Source organism: Hyperolius riggenbachi, chromosome 2 (assembly GCF_040937935.1).
Source record: "Hyperolius riggenbachi isolate aHypRig1 chromosome 2, aHypRig1.pri, whole genome shotgun sequence".
Lineage (NCBI taxonomy): Eukaryota > Metazoa > Chordata > Amphibia > Anura > Hyperoliidae > Hyperolius > Hyperolius riggenbachi.
Window position 1 is genome coordinate 266,001,411 of NC_090647.1, and position 21,605 is coordinate 266,023,015.

The 21,605-nt window shown below is 48.3% G+C and overlaps 1 protein-coding gene across 4 annotated transcripts in view; it reads right to left on the minus strand.

Annotated features, from left to right (window-relative positions):
- Positions 1 to 16,246, minus strand: part of LIAT1 (ligand of ATE1) — a 140,332-nt gene extending 124,086 nt beyond the window's left edge. For all 4 annotated transcript variants that reach the window (XR_011026233.1, XR_011026232.1, XR_011026234.1 and 1 more), the window contains exon 1: positions 15,828 to 16,246. Coding sequence is in view for 1 of the 4 variants with exons in the window: in XM_068268623.1 (XP_068124724.1) it covers positions 15,828 to 16,041 (214 nt within the window). In the remaining 3 variants the exon portion in view is untranslated. The remainder of the gene's footprint in view (positions 1 to 15,827) is intronic.
- Positions 16,247 to 21,605: the final 5,359 nt, after the last annotated feature.

The window sequence follows — 21,605 nt, forward strand, 5'->3', positions numbered from 1 at the left end:
TTTTTAATTAACTTTATTTATTTCTAAGTTTGTATCAAGTTCAATGTCTAATCAATTAAAAACATTGCATAATGTATGGCTTTAACCTCGGTAGTAATTATTATGTATTCATAAAATCTAACGTTTTTCATAACATATGAAAAAAAATATTGCTTACTTTTTAAAAATATTCATTTATAAATTATTTAGCCTGTGTTTGCTCATTGTAAAATCTTTCCTCTTGCTCATTGTAAAATCTTTCCTCTCCCTGATTTACATTCTGGAATTTAACACTGGTGGTGACATCTTTTGTTCTGCCAGGTGATCTTTACTGAATGTTCGTTACTGTGAGTTCTATGCGCAGAGGGAGATACTGCTTGCCTCCCAGTTGGAAAAAGCCACTATTTCCCACAATGCAACAAGGTTCACAGACAGCAAACTGTCAGGACCATGGTCATGACATCAAACTGAGGGAGGAGTTTTACCACAATATCAGCCATACAGACACCTCCTGAAGATCTATTAGAGAAAAAAGATAAAGATTTCTTGTGGGAAAGGGCATATCAGCTACTGATTGGAATGAAGTTTAATCTTTGGTTAAAGTTCTTCTTTAACTGCTTGCCGACCACGTCACGCCGATGGACGTTGCTGCGGCGGCAGCCCCAGGACCGCCTGACGCCGTTTGGCGTAAAGTCCTGGGGCAGCAGTTTGCAGGAGATCGTGCGCATGCTGCGCGCGCATCTCCTGCTTGGGGGGCGGAGCTCCACCCTGCCTTCAGTCTCTGAGCGGCAATCGCCGTCTAATTGCACAGTACAGCGCTGCGATCAGCAGCAGCGCTGTACTGAGGACAGCCGTGTGACACGGCTGTCCCCTCCTGAGTCTGGGGAGTGATCGGCTGTCATAGGCTGAAGCCTATGACAGCTGATCACAGTGATTGGCTGGCAGGGGGGAGGGAGAGAGGGTCCAGGATAAAATAAAAAAAAATAGTACAGTTTATTAAAAAATAAATAAACACATATTTACATAAAAAAAATAAACATGATTGTTTTGTTAGCGCTTGTCATCCTGGACTATTGAATTTCCCTTTTATCAAGCCTCCTCTTAAACCATGTTGACCCCCTTCAATGAATGCAGCAGCCAGCCTCTCACTGCAGCGCCACTACAAGTCCCATCTCTAAAGCCCTCCACTGGCTCCCCATCTGCTTCAGGATCAATTTCAAAATTCTGTGCTTGGCATACAAATCGGTGCACACGACCTGCCTGACCTACAGCTCCAATCTTGTCCACAGGAATATCATGGCTCGTCCCGTCAGATCCTCCAACCACCTGCGCCTGTTCGCACTGCGCATATCTTATTCCCATGCATGATTGCAGGACTTCACCAGGGCTTCCACACTCTCTGAAGCTCGCTCCCACCAGCCATCACCCACCTTTAATACCTTCAAACTAGCCCTCAAGACTCACCTTTTCATACAAGCCTACTCCCCCCGCATAAGTACCATAATACAGAACGTATTGGGCACTCTCTCAACAAGCGCACCAATTGTCTCTACACCACCTTTTAGATTGTAAGCCTCTGGCAGGTCCCTCCCCCCTAGTGTTGATTATGCAATCTTACTCTAAGCATTGGGCATGACTGTATCACCCACTATGTATTTGCTGAAATGCTGACATTTTATATCATGTAAATATTGTAGAGTGTGATTGTACAATACGTAGCCAGCATTCAGCTCACAGAGCGCATATACGACCCTATCCGGAAATGAAAAGAAAATGCATCATCTGCCTTAACAAGATAATAAAATTCCTTCTTCGCAAACTGTATTGTTGCTTTATTCCTTTAAATGTATGTAATGTTTCTTCCAGCTTGTTTGTGTAAGCAATGCCAAGAAACAGTTGGCAGCATAATGAGCCATTCCTATTCATTGTGAAAAGTAATCTGGAAAGAATTAAAGGTCTTGTACTGTAGATCATGTTATGACTAAAGATGATCCATGTACTTGTGCCTGTCTGAGCAGGTATTTGCTGCTCGGAGGATGTCTGAACAGGCCTTCTATTTATTCCTTTTGATACTTTCTGGCATTTGGTTATATGGCTTAAATGTTTCAGCCAAACATTTGAAACAATACTTCAGAGGTTCCACCTTCGTTCCGATCTCAGTCTGTCCACTGAAGTAAACCTGTCACTTCTTCCATCAACATAAATACAAATCTAAACTACACATAGGCCTGGTGCACACCAAAAACCGCTAGCAGATCCGCAAAATGCTAGCAGATTTTGAAACGCTTTTTCTTCTTTTTCTGTAGCGTTTCAGCTAGCATTTTGCGGTTTTGTGAAGCGTTTTTGGTGTAGTAGATTTCATGTATTGTTACAGTAAAGCTGTTACTGAACAGCTACTGTAACAAAAAACGCCTGGCAAACCGCTCTGAAGTGCCGTTTTTCAGAGCGGTTTGCGTTTTTCCTATACTTAACATTGAGGCAGAAACGCCTCCGCAATCCAAAATCTGCAGCAGCCTGGGAGTATGCGTTTCTGCAAAACGCCTCCCACTCTGGTGTGCACCAGCCCATTGAGGCCTGGTGCACACCAAAAACCGATAGCAGATCCGCAAAATGCTTGCAGATTTTTAAACGCTTTTTTTTCTTTTTCTATGGCGTTTTGCTAGCGTTTTACGGATTGCTGCAGCGGATTTCAGTATAGTACATTTCATATATTGTTACAGTAAAGCTGTTACTGAACAGCTTCTGTAACAAAAACGCCTGCAAAACCGCTCTGAACTGCCGTTTTTCAAAACGGTTTGCGTTTTTCCTATACTTAACATTGAGGCAGAAACGGATCCACAATCCAAAAAATGCCTCATCCCGGTAGTATGCGTTTCAGCAAAACGCCTCCCGCTCTGGTGTGAACACCCCCATTGAGATACATTGACCAAGCGTATCCGCAGCCGCAAGCGGCTGCAGAAACGCTGAAAAAGCCGCTCGGTGTGCACCAGCCCTGAAATACATTACCCTAGCGGATCCGCACCCGCAAGCGGATCGCAAACCGCAGCCGAACCGCTCTGGTGTGCACTAGGCCAGTGGTTCCCAACCTTTTCCGGCCCGGGGAACACTTTCTGACCAAATTTTTCTCCGGGGAACGGCGGGGGGGGGGGGGGGGGGGGGTGTTTGCGCGACCTAGTGGACAGTGCCGTGCGCAGCTAGCTATGGGGGGGGGGGGGGGGGCTGGGGTGCGGCTGCATAGCTAGCATAGTTGCCCCAGTGTAGGAGGGAGTTTAGTTGCCTCAGTATAGCTAGTATAGTGCCCCAGTATAGTGCCCCCAGTATAGCCGGTATAGTGCCCCAGTATAGCCAGAATAGTGCCCCAGTATAGCCAGAATAGTGCCCCAGTATAGCCAGAATAGTGCCCCAGTATAGCCAGAATAGTGCCCCAGTATAGTGCCCCAGTATAGCCAGAATAGTGCCCCAGTATAGCTAGTATAGTGCCCCAGCATAGCCAGTATAGTGCCCCCAGTATAGTGCCCCAGTATAGCCAGAATAGTGCCCCAGTATAGCCAGTATAGTGCCCCAGTATAGCCAGAATAGTGCCCCAGTATAGCCAGAATAGTGCCCCAGTATAGCCAGAATCGTGCCCCCAGTATAGCCAGTATAATGCCCCCAGTATAGCCAGAATAGTGCCCCAGTATAGCCAGAATAGTGCCCCAGTATAGCCAGAATAGTGCCCCAGTATAGTGCCCCAGTATAGCTAGTATAGTGCCCCAGTATGGGTAGGTGGTGCCCCCCGCCCGTCCCCGCCGCTGTTATTACCTTAACAGCTGCCGCTCTCCCCTCTCCAGCGCATGTGTTTATTTAAGGCAAGCAGCGTATCTCCCGGCTGCTCTGTGATGCGACATGAAGCAGGGCAGCGACTTCCTGTAGCGGCGATATGTATCGTCGTTACTATGGTAACCAAGCCCTGATTCCTGCGCATCACAGAGCAGCCGGAAGATACGCTGCTTGCCTTAAATAAACACATGCGCTGGAGAGGGGAGAGCGGCCGCTGCTAAGGTAATAGCAGCGGCGGCCGCGGGGACGTGCGGGAGGGGGGGGGGGAAAGAGGACGGCACACCAGGCAACATGCCGCGGCACACTGGCCAAAGAGCCCGATTTACTAAGGCCAGTCAGCAGGAATATACTGAGTTGAAGCTAAACACACACTGGTGCTTCTTTACTGCTCCAGGTAATAAGAACAGCATTCATAGAACTGCCCAAGATAATTAAGCGGCATCTAAGGAAATAGTAAATTATTTCTGGAATAATAGGAAGGAATTATTTCCCTTATAAATTGTTGAAGATGGTGGAAGCTTTAAAGCAAACCTGAAAAAAACTTATGATATAATGAATTGCATATTTTTATTTTCAGTTATATAGCTTTTTTATACCATTGCATCATTTTGTCAGCTTAGAAACTACACTCTGGGCTCAATTCACTAAAGCGTGATAACTCAATTATCACCTGTAAAGGCTTTGCACGTGCAACGTATCATTATCATGTGCTAAGTACCATTATGATAATGATACTTAGCACATGATAATGATAATTAGCACGTTATAATGAAACTTAGCACATGATATCACATGCAAAGTGGCTTTTCACTGTCGTGCTAAGTGTTAGCACACTTTACTGATTCAAGCCCTCTGTCTTTTAGGGCCCGTTTCCACTATCGCGAATCCGCATGCGTTTGCTGCATGCGAATTCGCATGGGCTATACAAGTGGATGGGACTGTTTCCACTTGTCAAGATTCCTTTGTGTTTTTCTGTTCAGAAAAAATCTGCACAGCAGCGCCATCAGAATTTGCATACCGCCATGCGAATCGCATACAATGTATTTAATAGGGAATTTGCATGCGGTATTGGTATGCAAATTGTCATGCGAATTCGCATACGATTTCGCATGGAATAAATGGAAAAGCACACAGGCACTGCCATGGTTAAATTCGCATACATCGTCATCCATGCGAAATCGTATTCGAATTCGCATGAAAATTTGCATATAACCGCATGCGAAATTTGCATCCGCATGCAAATTTTTACCGCGGCGATTCCCACCGCACAAGTGCTAACGGGCCCTTAAGCTATAAAACAAAGCAGAAATAATGACCCTTTGAACTTCCCTGCAGTAAAACCTTATCTCAAGCTGTCTCTCACTGTTTCTTGGCTGTTTAGTGCTTCAGAAAACAGGACTGTGTTTGACTCAGTGGGTGAAAGAGCTCAGAGAAGCTCTTTTGAATAGATAACTGAAGTTTGTTTTTTTTTTTTTTTTTAACTTTTCCTGTACTGGATAACAACATGAGACTTTTTTTCGTTGCTTCTTATGTTCTATTTCTTTAGCTGTACTACGCATACAATTTGTTATCTCATAACTTTTTTTTTCACTTCATGTTTGCTTGAACTACTTTCAGTGGCAATGTTAAAGCCATCTACAACAGGTCCAGCATCTGATGTACTCGTGGTAGGAGTGACTAGCAGGCATTGTAAGTAACTTACTGTACTCCTTACATTCCGTAAACGCTACTGATTTTTACAGGCAGGAATCAGCAGAGGATATTCCCAGCACAGACATATGATGACATATGATGATTGTCACCTGACCCAAAAGTTAGCAGATGGATTAGGCATATACTGGATATCTGTGCAAGCCTAAAGGTGCGTACACACATGCGACTATAGTCGTTTGTAACGATCGTTCCCCGATCTTTACCAACGACGATCGTTACAAAAAACGAACCACCGACTATTAAGGCCAACGACAAACGAGCCAAATCGCTACAAAAGAAAGTTCTGTCTGGCGGATTTTAACCAACGACGATCGTTTGCAAAAGTAGTACATCGTTGGAAACGGTCGTTCGTACTAGGCTTGACATGCGCATTTCACTATTTCTCTGTGAAACTTTTCATTTTTATGCGCAGGCGCAATAGTTGCTTTACGTGATGTAACGTTCGTTCTAACGATCAGATCGTTACACACCTTTTAAAACTATCTTTACTTAGGTCGTTCTTTCATCAATTAAAAGTTCGTTCGTCGTTCTCAACGAACGATCGTTGTCGCATGTGTGTACGTAGCATAAGTCAGTGCCTGAGAATAACAATACTTTATCCATACATTTTTCATCCAATCACTATTGCATTGGCCCTGCAATGGGAAGTGCATGCACACACTCTCTCTCTGGGCTGGTGCACACCAAAAACCGCTAGCAGATCCGCAAAATGCTAGCAGATTTTGAAACGCTTTTTCTTATTTTTATGCAGCGTTTCAGCTAGCGTTTTGCGGTTTTGTGTAGCGGTTTTGGTGTAGTAGATTTCATGTATTGTTACAGTAAAGCTGTTACTGAACAGCTACTGTAACAAAAAACGCCTGGCAAACCGCTCTGAAGTGCCGTTTTTCAGAGCGGTTTGCGTTTTTCCTATACTTAACATTGAGGCAGAAACGCATCCGCAATCCAAAATCTGCAGCAGCCCGGGAGTATGCGTTTCTGCAAAACGCCTCCCGCTCTGGTGTGCACCAGCCCATTGAAATACATTACCCTAGCAGATCCGCACCCGCAAGCGGATCGCAAACTGCAGCCGAACCGCTCTGGTGTGCACTAGGCCTCTCTCTGTGTCTCTCTCTCTCTCTCTGGGGTCATATACAATTAACTTTTTCCCCTAGATGATATTTTCACATCTTGTAAAAAAAATCCCTTTAAAGAGACTCTGTAACATTAAAAAGATCCCCTGGGGGGTACTCACCTCGGGTGGGGGAAGCCTCCGGATCCTAATGAGGCTTCCCACGCCGTCCTCTGTCCCACGGGGGTCTCGCCGCAGCCCTCCGAACAGCCGGCGACTGTGCCGACTGTCAGTTCAATATTTACCTTTGCTGGCTCCAGCGGGGGCGCTGTGGCGGCTTTCCGTTCCGAACTACACGGAAATACCCGATCTCAGTCGGGTCCGCTCTACTGCGCAGGCGCCGGAAACTTGCGCCTGCGCAGTAGAGCAGATCCGACGGCGATCGGGTATTTCCGTGTAGTTCGGAGCCGACAGCCGTCAGAGCGCCTGCGCAGGAGCCAGGAAGGTAAATATTGACGTCACCGCTGCACGGACTCCACAGAGGGCTGCAGCGAGACCCCTGACGGATGGAGGACGGCGTGGGAAGCCTCATTAGGATCCGGAGGCTTCCCCCACCCGAAGTGAGTACCCCCCAGGGGATCTTTTCATGTTACAGATCCTCTTTAAGCCATTGACAAACAAGAACATTTTGATAGTACTTTATAATCACTGTGCTTTTTTAATTACAAGGTGCTGAAACACTTTTTTGTTAAACAGAATATAAAAATTGTCTCCTAGGACAAAGGGGGAGGGGGAGGTGACCAATTACATAAAACTGTGTTAAAAACAGCTATAATAATAAAGAGAGAGGTGGCTTACCTCAATAATGACACATGCATACACAGATGAAGTTTAATCCTGCACAGGCTATCTCCTAGGTTGTCTCCTCAGAGGTTATCTCCTAGGAGAAAACTTAAATTGCATATGGCCCCTGAAGTAAAAAGGGATATGGAGTCTGCCTGCCATATTTATTTCCTTTTAACCTTAGTGGCAGTAAGCCGCGCAGGAGGTTTTCTCAGGCCCTGCTGGGCCGATTTGCGCAATTTTTCTTTTGCTGTACGCAGCTAGCACTTTGCTAGCTGCGTGAGCACACTGATTGCCGCTGCCCCGCGCCGATTCGGCGCTATCTGCGTCGCTGCAGAGCCTCCCCCCCTAGACCCCTGCGCTGCCTGGCCTATCAGCGCCAGGCAGCACTGAGGGGTGGATCGGGACTCCCTTAGACGTCACGACGTCCATGACGTCGCCGACGTCATCCCGCCCCGTCGCCATGGCGACGGGGGAAGCCCTCCAGGAAATCCCGTTCTTTGAACGGGATTTCCTGATCGCCGGAGGCGATCGAAGAGGTTAGGAGGATGCCGCTGCACAGCGGCTATCATGTAGCGAGCCCTAAGCTCGCTACATGATTTAAAAAAAACCAAAACCGGCTGCGCTGCCCCCTGGCGGTTTTCAATAGACCGCAAGGAGGGTTAAACAATACCAGTTGCCAGCCTGTCCTGTTGTTGATCCTCTACCCCTATTACTATTAGCCATATACCGTGAATTAGGATTTTTGTTTTAGGTTTCTACTATCCTTAATTCCCGTAGAATTTCAGTAATTATACTATCCTATCCTCAACTGTAACCATCCCCTTCTAATCTTAAGTCCTAACAATAACCTTCCCCCACCTACTCCTAACACTAAACCCCCCCTCTACATGCCTAAAGGTTGGTACACACGTCAGATAAAAGTCTTTGGAAAATGAAAGATCACAGACCAATTTTACCCCCTTTCATGTAGTATGAGAGCCATACTCTACACAGTCTATTCTATGGAGCTGAACTCCCCATCAGATAAACATTTTTGCAAGATGCTGCACACAAAGCTGCTGTACACATACAACAGATCAGTATCTGCAAAAGATCAATCCCTGCAAAAGATCCATTTGCAGATACTGATCTTTTGAATGTGTACAGCATCTTTGTGTGCAGCATCTTGCAAAGATTTCTGTCTGATGGGGAGTTCAGCTCCATAGAATAGACTGTGTAGAGTATGGCTCTCATACTACATGAAAGGGGGTAAAATTGGTCTGTGATCTTTCATTTTCCAAAGACTTTTATCTGACGTGTGTACCCACCTTTACACTAAACCCCCTTACCTACATAAACCTGCTCCCTTGCCACTCCGTAGATAACCCAGTGCTTAAATGAGCCTGCAGCGCCCGGCTATATTATAACTGTGCACTTATTACCTATCTCCCATTGCTCCTCCAATAACCCAGTGCCTAACTTATCCCCTGGGGCTCAACTATATTACTATATCTGAGCATCTGTTACCGATTCTCTGATAACTTGACATCTAATTTGCCACCTTCCACTTGATTATAGCATAGCCTAGCGCCTATGGCCGCTCCACTGCTGCTATACCAATAGCCAGAGCTCGCCTATTCTAAAGGCAAACTCCCACGCCCAAATTACACGCTGGGTGCCACTATATACGCTAATTACATAGCAGCCTGTAGCAGTGCCCAAACTACTGCAACATGCCTTGCAACCATTTTAACTGATTAAGTTGTAGAAAGGTATGTTAACCACCTCCCGACCTAACGCCGATCGGCAGTGGGAGAGTGGCTCGCTGGGGACCGCCTAACACTGATTGGTGTCAAAGAGCGGTGGGCGGGATTAGCAGGGAATGCACGCACGTTCGCGCAGGTTCCCTGCCGAGACACAGAGCAGGGATCTGTGCAGGGATCCGTGATGAGCCAGTCGCGGATGGAGCTGGCAGGCTGAAATAAAGGGAAAAAAAGCTATTTACATTGCTGTGATCTAGCGCAGTGCTATACAGGGGACAGCTGTAACAGCAGGCGTGGTTCACATTCTAATATCTCTCATAGGCTGATATCTATGAGAAGTTACTGTAGTGTATGGATCGCAGTCTAGGGCCAATTTAGGGGGGGTGGGGGGTGGGGGGAGAAAAGGGGGGAAATGAAAGTGAAATAAAAAGCAGCAGCAGCAGCAATCAGAGACCACCAAAATACAGCTTTATTAGTCGGAAGAAAAGGAGGTAAAATTCATTTGGGTGGTAAGTTGTATGACCGAGCAATAAATCGTTAAAGTGGCGAAGTGCTGAATTGTAAAAAAATTGTCTGGTTACTAGGGGGGTATAAACCTGTGGTCCTCAAGAGGTTAAAGAAGACATGAAATGAGAAATTGCAAAATTCCCAAACATTCGCCACAGTCAGGTGTTTGCTGTGACATTTTCTCCCAGGCAGCTCCTGGCAACCCACTTTACAGACCGCTAACTGTCCCATGCAAATGTCAGTGGCTGGAGATTTGGAACTACAAAGCTGTTCCTACGTGCACATGACCACATTTAGGTGCAGCAACTTGTGGCTTGCACAATGGAAATTCCAGACTGGAGGGTGTACTGCACACAAACATCTGGAAGTGTAACTACAGGGGAGCAGCCCCTGCAGAGGGGTCCAGAACTGTATGAGGGCCCCAACTACAACTTCACATCCTCCGATACAGAGGTCCAACCTTCAGATCAGGGTTTTGGGTTGTTTTTTTGTGACTACACTTGCTATGGGTGTGAAATTTATGATGGTCACACTTGTTTTATGACCCTTGGAAGATGCGCTCCAAAGCTGGGGGGGTCACCAGGATAGACGACGCAAAGGGTCTGAATGTTGGGGGGCTCCACCAAAGTTTGCCATGATTTGTAGTTACTGCAAGGAGCACTTTGCCAGTTCAGATTCACTTCCCCCAGGAATATAGTTCAACCAAGATTTTCCCTATTTAGGAGTGTCTTAGCCTTTCTGCGGTATTAAAAGTAATGTTTCAGCATTTGGATTATTGTTAGGTTTAGGCTCAGTTCACACACAGTAGCTTTTGCCAACGGAACCGGGCGTACAGTTCTGTGATCCATTCCACTGAATAGACAAAAAAATGCAGCAGGACCCAATTTTCCTGACCATTTCGCTCAGCGGAGCGGAAACGGAATGTTTTGCAGCACAATAGGAACCTATGGAAAACTGACGTTTTACAACACACTGGCTGGATTCATAAAAAAAACGCAGGTATGAACCGGGCCTTATTTTAAAGTAGAACTCTAGCTCAGTATTTTATTTTACATTTTTGTAGAGTGGAAAAAGTTAGAACCTCATAATCATAATTTTACTACATCTGCCATAATTTTACTACTAATCTGAAATTTGGTTACAGTGACTTCTTCCCATTTCTTATCTCACTGTTAATGCCACAGGAACAGGATGTGAGGTACAATCTCTGGAGAGTTATAATAGTTTGGGAAGTGAGTTTTCCATTATTGTATGAGATTATATTGTATTGTTCTGAGAACACTTCCCTCACTTCCTATCCTGGTGGTGGTGTGAGCGAGAACAATTCTCACCTGCAGGACTACAAACTTCTCTAAAAACCTAACAGCAGTTGTTACCCTCCATCACACTATGAAAATATAAAATTAAAAGTTTGGGCTAAAAAGTGGTGCATTGGGGTCTGACATATTGGCCACATTGTAACACGGAAAGTCACACTGCTTAGCACCACCTATGCGACGTTCACAGTGCAGCTAGTGCGGTTCAACGGCATGCGGCATTCCAATGCACTGCATGCAGTGCCTTACCGCTAAATGTATGCGTTAACAGTGAAGCATACTTTTCATTTACTGTATACTTCAACGGATAACATGCTTTATAATTTATATACTTTCATTGCATTCCTGCTTTTACAGGGAACACATTGCAATGCCCATTTATGAACGTAGCCTAAAACAGACCAGAGGTGGCAGAAAAGAAGTTAGATACTTACCTAAGGAGAGGGACAGCCCCTGGATCCTCCTGAGGCTTCCCTGTATCCTCTTTGACCCTATTGCGGCTCTTTAGTTTGCAGCTGCGCTCCTCTATGTGCAAGAGCATGGCTGTACTGCAACTGTACGGCCATTGCCAGCGCAATATCAGAGCTGCTAATGGATGAGCAGCTACAGATTACTGTGCAGGCATGACTTTACTAGGGCAGGCGCAGAACGGCCACGCTCATGCATGGCAGACATCGCATCAACCGCAACCAGGGATGAGCAACAGATGAATTCCGAATAGGTTTTATTCAGAATTCATCCAGGTATTTGGAATTCATTCACGCAGGTTTGCTAATTACCTCAATGAATTCTGAATAAAACCAGTTCAGAATTCACCCGTTGCTCATCACCAGGGGCGTTTCTAGGGTCCTTGGAGATCAGTGGCACCTGTGGGCACCAGGCGGGGAGGTACATGCGGCGGTGAGTGGGCGTGGCCATGGGTGTGGCCAAATGTACATGAACTTAGCAGCGGTGTAAGCTACGGATAACGGGCCTGCCCATCGAAATATTGGACGGAGCCCCCTGTCCTTTATTTCGATCATTTACAATCAGTATAGGCATAGATCAAAGATGTATACGCACATACAATTTTGATTGGTCAATCACTGACCCCCAATTTCCCACCCCCGTGCAGTAAGTGGGCCAACAGACAATGAATTTTATGAACAGAGCTAAAATTGGCTAATCAAAATTGTATGTGTGTACCAGGCTTTACAGCTAATACTGTACATACTGAAAGTAGCAGGGATCAGCATACAATACAGCTGGTTTACAATCAATAAAGGCACAGAGTAACACCTTACACTGTACACACTGGAGGTAAATCAGCACACAGTGCAAGCACTAGAGAACAGCGTATACTGTACATACTGTAGGCAGCAGAATTCAGCACACTGCAGCTAGCGTGCCAAAAATATGACGATCACGTTGTGCGGCGTGCTTATCGCGCCGCACCAAAAAATGGGTGGGCCATGGACCAGAATATAGGTGTGGTAACGGGTGGAGACAAATTTACATGAACCTAGCAATGGTGGGACATCAGATTAGGACAGTGGTGGCGAACCTTTTGGAGGCCGAGTGCCCAAACTGCAACCCAAAAGTCACTTACCGGTATCTATCGCAAAGTGGCAACAGCAATTTAAACTAAATACTGTACAAACGTTTTAACTCATACATGAACATTATGGAAAATCCAAGTTGAAAATAAACTGTGAAGATAAACAATTTCATCCATCCTACTCCTGAAAAATGTATTCAATTTTTTAGAACCTCCCAGTTTTATTTTCTGTTTTAAAACGCTAAAAAAGTAGGTTTAATGCTATTGTCTCATATGATAAGGATTCAGCTTTTCCCATAGTCTCGCAGTTAGCAATCATGTGACCCCCAACAAGACATATTCAGCAATCATGAGGCCCCCAACAAATCAGGAGGCCCCCAACAAGACAAATTCAGCAATCATGAGGCCTCCAACAAATCATGAGGCCCCCAACAAGACAAATTCAGCAATCATGAGGCCCCCAACAAGACAAATTCAGCAATCATGAGGCCCCCAACAAATCATGAGGCCCCCAACAAGACAAATTTAGCAATCATGAGGCCCCCAACAAATCATAAGGCTCCCAACAAGACACATTCAGCAGTCATGAGGCACATAAATAGACAGCATTTCACATAAATAGGCAGAATGCCCCCTTAATATGGTAGCCCCCCCAAGTTAGGTAGTGAGTGACAGGGACCCCCAGGTTAGCTAGTGAGTGACAGGCGCCTCCAGTTAGGTAGTGAGTGACAGGGACCCCGATAGTGAGTGACAGGGAGCACCTTTAGGTAGTGAGTGAGTGCCAGGGAGCCCCTTTAGGCAGTGAGTGAGTGACAGGAAGCCCCTTTAGGCAGTGAGTGAGTGCCAGGGAGCCCCTTTAGGCAGTGAGTGAGTGACAGGAAGCCCCTTTAGGCAGTGAGTGAGTGACAGGGAGCCCCTTTAGGCAGTGAGTGAGTGACAGGGAGCCCCTTTAGGGAGTGAGTGAGTGACAGGGAGGCCCTTTAGGGAGTGAGTGAGTGACAGGGAGGCCCTTTAGGGAGTGAGTGAGTGCCAGGGAGCCCCTTTAGGAAGTGAGTGAGTGCCAGGGAGCCCCTTTAGGAAGTGAGTGCGTGCCAGGGAGCCCCTTTAGGGAGTGAGTGCGTGCCAGGGAGCCCCTTTAGGGAGTGAGTGCGTGCCAGGGAGCCCCTTTAGGGAGTGAGTGCGTGCCAGGGAGCCCCTTTAGGGAGTGAGTGAGTGACAGGGAGCCCCTTTAGGGAGTGAGTGACAGGGAGCCCCTTTAGGGAGTGAGTGAGTGACAGGGAGCCCCTTTAGGGAGTGAGTGACAGGGAGCCCCTTGAGTGAGTGAGTGACAGGGAGCCCCTTTAGGGAGTGAGTGCGTGCCAGGGAGCCCCTTTAGGGAGTGGGTGCGTGCCAGGGAGCCCCTTTAGGGAGTGGGTGCATGCCAGGGAGCCCCTTTAGGGAGTGGGTGCATGCCAGGGAGCCCCTTTAGGGAGTGGGTGCGTGCCAGGGAGCCCCTTTAGGGAGTGAGTGCGTGCCAGGGAGCCCCTTTAGGGAGTGAGTGAGTGCCAGGGGAGCCCCTTTAGGGAGTGAGTGAGTGACAGGGAGCCCCTTTAGGGAGTGAATGAGTGACAGGGAGCCCCTTTAGGGAGTGAGTGCGTGCCAGGGAGCCCCTTTAGGGAGTGGGTGCGTGCCAGGGAGCCCCTTTAGGGAGTGAGTGAGTGACAGGGAGCCCCTTTAGGGAGTGAGTGAGTGACAGGGAGCCCCTTTAGGGAGTGAGTGAGTGCCAGGGAGCCCCTTTAGGGAGTGAGTGCGTGCCAGGGAGCCCCTTTAGGGAGTGAGTGAGTGCCAGGGAGCCCCTTTAGGGAGTGAGTGAGTGCCAGGGGAGCCCCTTTAGGGAGTGAGTGAGTGACAGGGAGCCCCTTTAGGGAGTGAGTGAGTGACAGGTAGCCCCTTTAGGGAGTGAGTGACAGGGACCCCCTTTAGGGAGTGAGTGAGTGACAGGGAGCCCCTTTAGGGAGTGAGTGAGTGACAGGGAGCCCCTTTAGGCAGTGAGTGAGTGCCAGGGAGCCCCTTTAGGGAGTGAGTGCGTGCCAGGGAGCCCCTTTAGGGAGTGAGTGCGTGCCAGGGAGCCCCTTTGGTGAGTGAGTGAGTGAGTGACAGGGAGGCCCCCCCTCTAGCCGCCGCCCCCGCTCCCCCCCTACCTCTCAGCAGACCTCAGGATCAGCGGCGACCCGACCAGATGTACGAGCAGGCGCTGGACGCACCCGCTCGATATGCGGAAGTGATGTCACTTCCGCATATCAGTGCGGGCGCTGGGTCCTAGCGCCCGCACGATTGGTCGCCGGCTCGCCGCCTGATCCTGAGGTCTGAGACTGTCAGTGACGCGGCGGCTGGAGGGAGCCGCTGAGTCTTGACAGAGGGGGCGGCCGGGCGGAGATCCGTGGCACCCCAGGAAAGATTGGGGGCACGTGCCCCCCTAAAACAGGGCTAGCGACGCCCCTGCTCATCACTAACCACAACATACACAACAAGCTTGTCAGATAAGTTCAGAGGGTCTGTGCGTGGCAACAGTGGGGGCGGGGGGGAGATGAGAAGCCAATGTACTGTGTACTATACAGAGGCTTCCCTCTACCTAGGTAACTGAGGTCCAGTGCTGCAGTGCAAACCAAAACTGCTAGAGGTTTTTGGAGCAGATTTCAGAGCGATTCTAGGCATGTTTAGAGACGTTTTCATGCCTAGCGTTTTTGGGAGCGTTTTTGTGTAGCAGATTACAAATATTGTTACAGTAAAAGCTGTTACTGAACAGCTTCTGTAACAAAAACGCCTGGAAACCCGCTCTGATATAGCGTTTTCCAGAGCGGTTTGAGCTTTTGCTATACTTTATATTAAGGCAGAAACGCTTCTGAAAACCGCTGCAGGACCCACGTTTGCGGTTGGTTAAAAAACGCAAACCGCTGGTGTGCACCAGCCCATTGAGATACATTAGCCAAGCATTTTCCAAGGCGGCAGCGATTTGCGGATCGCTTCAAAAACCGATCGGTGTGCACCAGGCCTAACTTTTCTTTTTCTGCCGCCTTGGTTCACTTTAAACTCTGTCTAGAAAATAATTCTATGTAGTGTGAGTACTGTCTGTGTTACTATCTGCTCATTTTACTTTCCCCACACTATAAAAAAAAGTGCTTAAAAATGCAGAGTTCATTGATGTTGGGTAATTATGCCTAGGCACAAGATATTTATCTTGTGAGTTATTTGGTGATAGGACAGTATAGACAAGCATTCTCTGCACCCCCCAAGCATTCTCTGCACTTTCATTCCTGTACATGAATATTATTCTCTCTCACCTGTCCCATGATCTGACGAGGGGGTAGTGCTGCTGGACGTGCGGCCTCTCTTCTTGTTATTAGAACTGGTCTTCTGGTCGTGTTTCTCTTTCTGTTTCTTTTTTGCGTTCGTCTTGCTTCTGTCGCTGTGCTCAGCAGTTGCTCTGGCAGGCTGCTTGTCATGTTTAGTCCGTAGCTTCCCTTTAACCTGCTGATCCGCCCCAGCAGCCTCCATCCTTTTCTCTGCTGCACGCTGCAGCCGCCTCCAGTGCCGAGTAACAGGCAAAATAAGTTATTATGCTTGTTTTAAACGCAAAGATTTTTTCTCATTTTCTAAATACTGCCGCCATAAAATAACGTACTCTGTGCAGCAGGCTTGGTGTAGTTGCACACAGACTTTGATCAGGAGTAACTGCACCGAGAGCTCCAAGCTGATTCTATCTCAGTATCTCTGCACGTGGATGAATGGGACGCGTCTCCATAGTAACAAGGCGTGGTTCCACTTTTGTTGTGAGCCGTCCCAGTAATAACCAGAGCCTAATGGGTGTGCTGGATGCCTGAGCACAGCTTGCTCGCAGGATTTTCTCATGACATACCAGGCAGCACCAATATTACAATAGCACGAGGAAGTTTGCAAGAGCTGCTATTTAGTCTAAATTCCCATGTGGACTCATAGTTTACCTGTAGTTCTTTAGTTTTTACCCTCACTTCCCTGTCCCTTTGCAAAATGTAAATACATTTTATATAGTCATGTGTCTTATGTTTATGTATGTACCATGTAGTGGATGTATCACAGTCTAGGTCTAGGGCCAATTTTTAGGGGGAGCCAATCAACTTATCTGTATGTTTTTGGACGTGGGAGGAAACCAGAGGGCCCAGATGAAACCCACACTGACACCCGTAACCCATCACACACAACAAACTCCTTGCAGATGTTGACCTGGCTGAGATTCAAACCAGGGACACAGCGCTGCAAGGCAGGGACCCAGCGTGCTGTGCTGATATAACAATGAACAAAAACTAAATATGGTAGAGCCAGATTAAGACCACACAGGGCCCCAAGCAGAGCAGTAAATTTGGGCCCCCCATCCTCAGCCACCCTGTTGAAAGGAATCCCCCCCCCCCCCCGTATAGGTGACCGGATGTCCCTGCAGTATAGGTAGTTGGATGTCCCCCTACTATAGGTAGTAGCTAGATGTGCCCCCAGAATAGATAGCAAGACAACCCCCCAGTAAAGGTAGCCAAATGTTCCCCTAGTATAGGTAGCCAAGTGACACCCCCCCCCCCCCCACTATAGGTAGCCAGATGACCCCCCAGTATATATAGCCAGCTCTCACCCCCCAGTATAGGTATCCAGATGTCAACAGATGTATGGCCACTTTAATTCCCCAAGGCTCATTCCTCCCCCCACTCACTTATGTCCTCCCCTTTGCCACCATCTCCCTCTGTCAGGCCACACATCTTTACTGACCTCCCTCCTGGCACCACGATCCCTGCCTCGCTAATGCCAATTTTCCAAGTTTCGGTACCCCTCCTTCCATCACTGTTTTCACCCCCCCCCCCCCCCCCAACATCCATGCTGTTTTGGTGGTCAGTGGCAGTGCATCACTGCCAGGGCCAGCGCTACCATAGAGGCAAAGGGGGCAATTGCCCCAGGGCCTCTGACATCTGCTGGGCCTCCCAGGTGGTCTTTCAGACTGTTCCCATATGTCTGGATGTTCAGCTCCCCCCAGGCCACCTTTCATTCAGTGATTTAGGGCTGGTCTGGTGTATTCAGGTTTGTTGTTGTAAGGCAATGTGAAACACTAGGCTAGCTGATAAAAGTTATTAGAGGGCAGGCAAGCTGGTAAATCTACACAGCATGATGCAGAGCTTGCCTGGAGGGTCTGTGGGCAAAAATCTGTCTGGTCTCTTCCCAATGTTCTAAAGACTGCACGTGTGGATAAGGTGTTATACAAGTTGAAACGTTTTTGACAGTCCCTAGACTCCAGGAGGGCTGCTTTCTGACTTGTGTGAGAGACTGGCAGGAGTCCTATTACAGGCAAGTATCCTCTGTGTGATGTGGGACTGCAATACAGATAAGCTCTCTGCTCCATCTCAGGCTATTCTCAATTTCTCTCCACTCCTCCTCTCTCTGGGCTAGTGCACGCCAAAATCACAATAGCAATCGCTAGCAATTTGCGAGTGCGATTTTGTGAAACGATTTTCAGAGTGATTTTTGAATGAATCGCTCCAAAAAATGCTACATGCAGGCAGCATGATTGCGATAATTAACCACTTCCCGACCGCCGTATATACAATTGGCGGCTGGGAAGTGCACCCCGCAAGGACCGCCGTATAGACAAATGGCGGCGGTCCTTGTAGGGGCATGGGCAGAGCGATCGCGTCATCCGTGACACGATCCTGCGCCTCCGCCTGGCGCCACTCACCCGCCGCAACATCCCGCCGGCCATACGGAAGCGCCGGCGGGATGTTAACCCGACGATCGCCGCATACAAAGTGTATAATACACTTTGTAATGTTTACAAAGTGTATTATACAGGCTGCCTCCTGCCCTGGTGGTCCCAGTGTCCGAGGGACCACCAGGGCAGGCTGCAGCCACCCTAGTCTGCACCAAGCACACTGATTTCCCCCCCCCTGCCCCAGATCGCCCACAGCACCCATCAGACCCCCCCCCTGCCCACCCCCAGACCCCTGTTTGCACCCAATCACCCCCCTAATCACCCATCAATCACTCCCTGTCACTATCTGTCAACGCTATTTTTTTTTATCCCCCCTCCTGCCCCCTGCTCCCTCCTGATCACCCCCCCACCCCTCAGATTCTCCCCAGACCCCCCCCCCCATGTACTGTATGCATCTATCCCCCCTGATCACCTGTCAATCACCTGTCAATCACCTGTCAATCACCCATCAATCACCCCCTGTCACTGCCACCCATCAATCAGCCCCTAACCTGCCCCTTGCGGGCAATCTGATCACCCCCCCCCCCCCCACACCAATAGATCGCCCGCAGATCCGACATCAGATCACCTCCCAAATCCATTGTTTACATCTATTCTCTCCTCTAAACACCCACTAATTACCCATCAATCACCCATCAATCACCCCCTATCACCACCTGTCACTTTTACCTATCAGATCAGACCCTAATCTGCCCCTTGCGGGCACCCAATCACCCGCCCACGCGCTCAGATTGCCCTCTGACCCCCCCTTATCAATTCACGAGTGCATTAATTACATCTGTTCTTCCCTGTAATAACCCACTGATCACCTGTCAATCACCTGCCAATCACCTTTCACCCATCAATCACCCCCTGTCACCCCCTGTCACTGCCACCCATCAATCAGCCCCTAACCTGCCCCTTGCGGGCAATCTGATCTCCCACCCACACCATTAGATCGCCCGCAAACCCGCCGTCAGATTACCTCCCAAATGTATTGTTTACATCTGTTATCTTCTCTAAACACCCGCTAATTACCCATCAGTCACCCATCAATCACCCCCTATCACCACCTGTCACTGTTACCTATCAGATCAGACCCTAATCTGCCCCTTGCGGGCACCCAATCACCCGCCCACACGCTCAGATTGCCCTCAGACCCCCCCCCTTATCAATTCGCCAGTGCATTAATTACATCTGTCCTTCCCTGTAATAACCCACTGATCACCTGTCAATCACCTGCCAATCACCTATCACCCATCAATCACCCCCTGTCACCCCCTGTCACTGCCACCCAACAATCAGCCCCTAACCTGCCCCTTGCGGGCAATCTGATCACCCACCCACACCAATAGATCGCCCGCAGATCCGACATCAGATCACCACCCAAGCGCAGCGTTTACATCTATTCTCTCCTCTAAACACCCACTAATTACCCATCAATCACCCCCTATCACCACCTGTCACTGTTACCCATCAGATCAGACCCTAATCTGCCCCTTGCGGGCACCCAATCACTCGCCTACACGCTCAGATTGCCCTCAGACCCCCCCTTATCAATTCGCCAGGGCATTATTTACATCTGTCCTTCCCTGTAATAACCCACTGATCACCTGTCAATCACCTGTCAATCACCCCCTGTCACTGACACCCATCAATCACCCCCTGTCACTGCCACCCATCAATCAGCCCCTAACCTGCCCCTTGCGGGCAAACTGATCACCCACCCACACCAATAGATCGCCTGCAGATCCGACATCAGATCACCACCCAAGCGCAGTGTTTCCATCTATTCTCTCCTCTAAACACCCACTAATTACCCATCAATCACCCCCTATCACCACCTGTCACTGTTACCCATCAGATTACACCCTATTCTGCCCCTTGCGGGCACCCAATCACCCGCCTACACGCTCAGATTGCCCTCAGACCCCCCCTTATCAATTCACCAGTGCAATATTTACATCTGTTCTCCCCTGTAATAACCCACTGATTATCTGTCAATCACCTAGCAATCACCCATCAATCACCCCCTGTCACTGCCACCCATCAATCACCCCCTGTCACTGCCACCCATCAATCACCCGCTGTCACTGCCACCCATCAATCAGCCCCTAACCTGCCCCTTGTGGGCAATCTGATCACCCACCCACACCAATAGATCGCCCGCAGATCCGACGTCCGATCACCTCCCAAGTGCAGGGTTTACATCTGTTCTCTACCCTAAACACCCACTAATTACCCATCAATCACCCCCTGTCACTGCTACCTATCAGATTAGACCCCTATCTGCCCCTAGGGCACTCAATCACCCGCCCACACCCTCAGAATGCCCTCAGACCCCAGCCCTGATCACCTCGCCAGTGCATTGCTTGCATCTATTCCCCCCTCTAATCACACCTTGAGACACCCATCAATCACCTCCTGTCACCCCCTAGCACACCTACCCATCAGATCAGGCCCTAATTTGCCCCGTGTGGGCTCCTGATCACTCGGCCAAACCCTCAGATCCCCCTCAGACCCCCTTCCGATTACCTCCCCAGTGCATTGATTGCATCTATTTTCCCCTCTTACCACCCCCTGAGACACCCATCAATCACCTCCTGTCACCCCCCTAGCACTCCTATCCATCAGATCAGGCCCAATACAACCTGTCATCTAAAAGGCCACCCTGCTTATGACCGGTTCCACAAAATTTGCCCCCTCATAGACCACCTGTCATCAAAATTTGCAGATGCTTATACCCCTGAACAGTCATTTTGAGACATTTGGTTTCCAGACTACTCACGGTTTTGGGCCCGTAAAATGCCAGGGCGGTATAGGAACCCCACAAGTGACCCCATTTTAGAAAAAAAGACACCCCAAGGTATTCTGTTAGGTGTATGACGAGTTCATAGAAGATTTTATTTATTTTTTGTCAAAAGTTAGCGGAAATTGATTTTTATTGGTTTTTTTCACAAAGTGTCATTTTTCACTAACTTGTGACAAAAAATAAAATCTTCTATGAACTCGCCATACACCTAACGGAATACCTTGGGGTGTCTTCTTTCTAAAATGGGGTCACTTGTGGGGTTCCTATACTGCCCTGGCATTTTAGGGACCCTACACCGCGAGGAGTAGTCTAGAAAACAAATGCCTCAAAATGACCTGTGAATAGGACGTTGGGCCCCTTAGCGCACCTAGGCTGCAAAAAAGTGTCACACATGTGGTACCGCCGTACTCAGGAAAAGTAGTATAATGTGTTTTGGGGTGTATTTTTACACATACCCATGCTGGGTGGGAGAAATTTCTATGTAAATGGACAATTGTGTGTAAAAAAAATCAAACAATTGTCATTTACAGAGATATTTCTCCCACT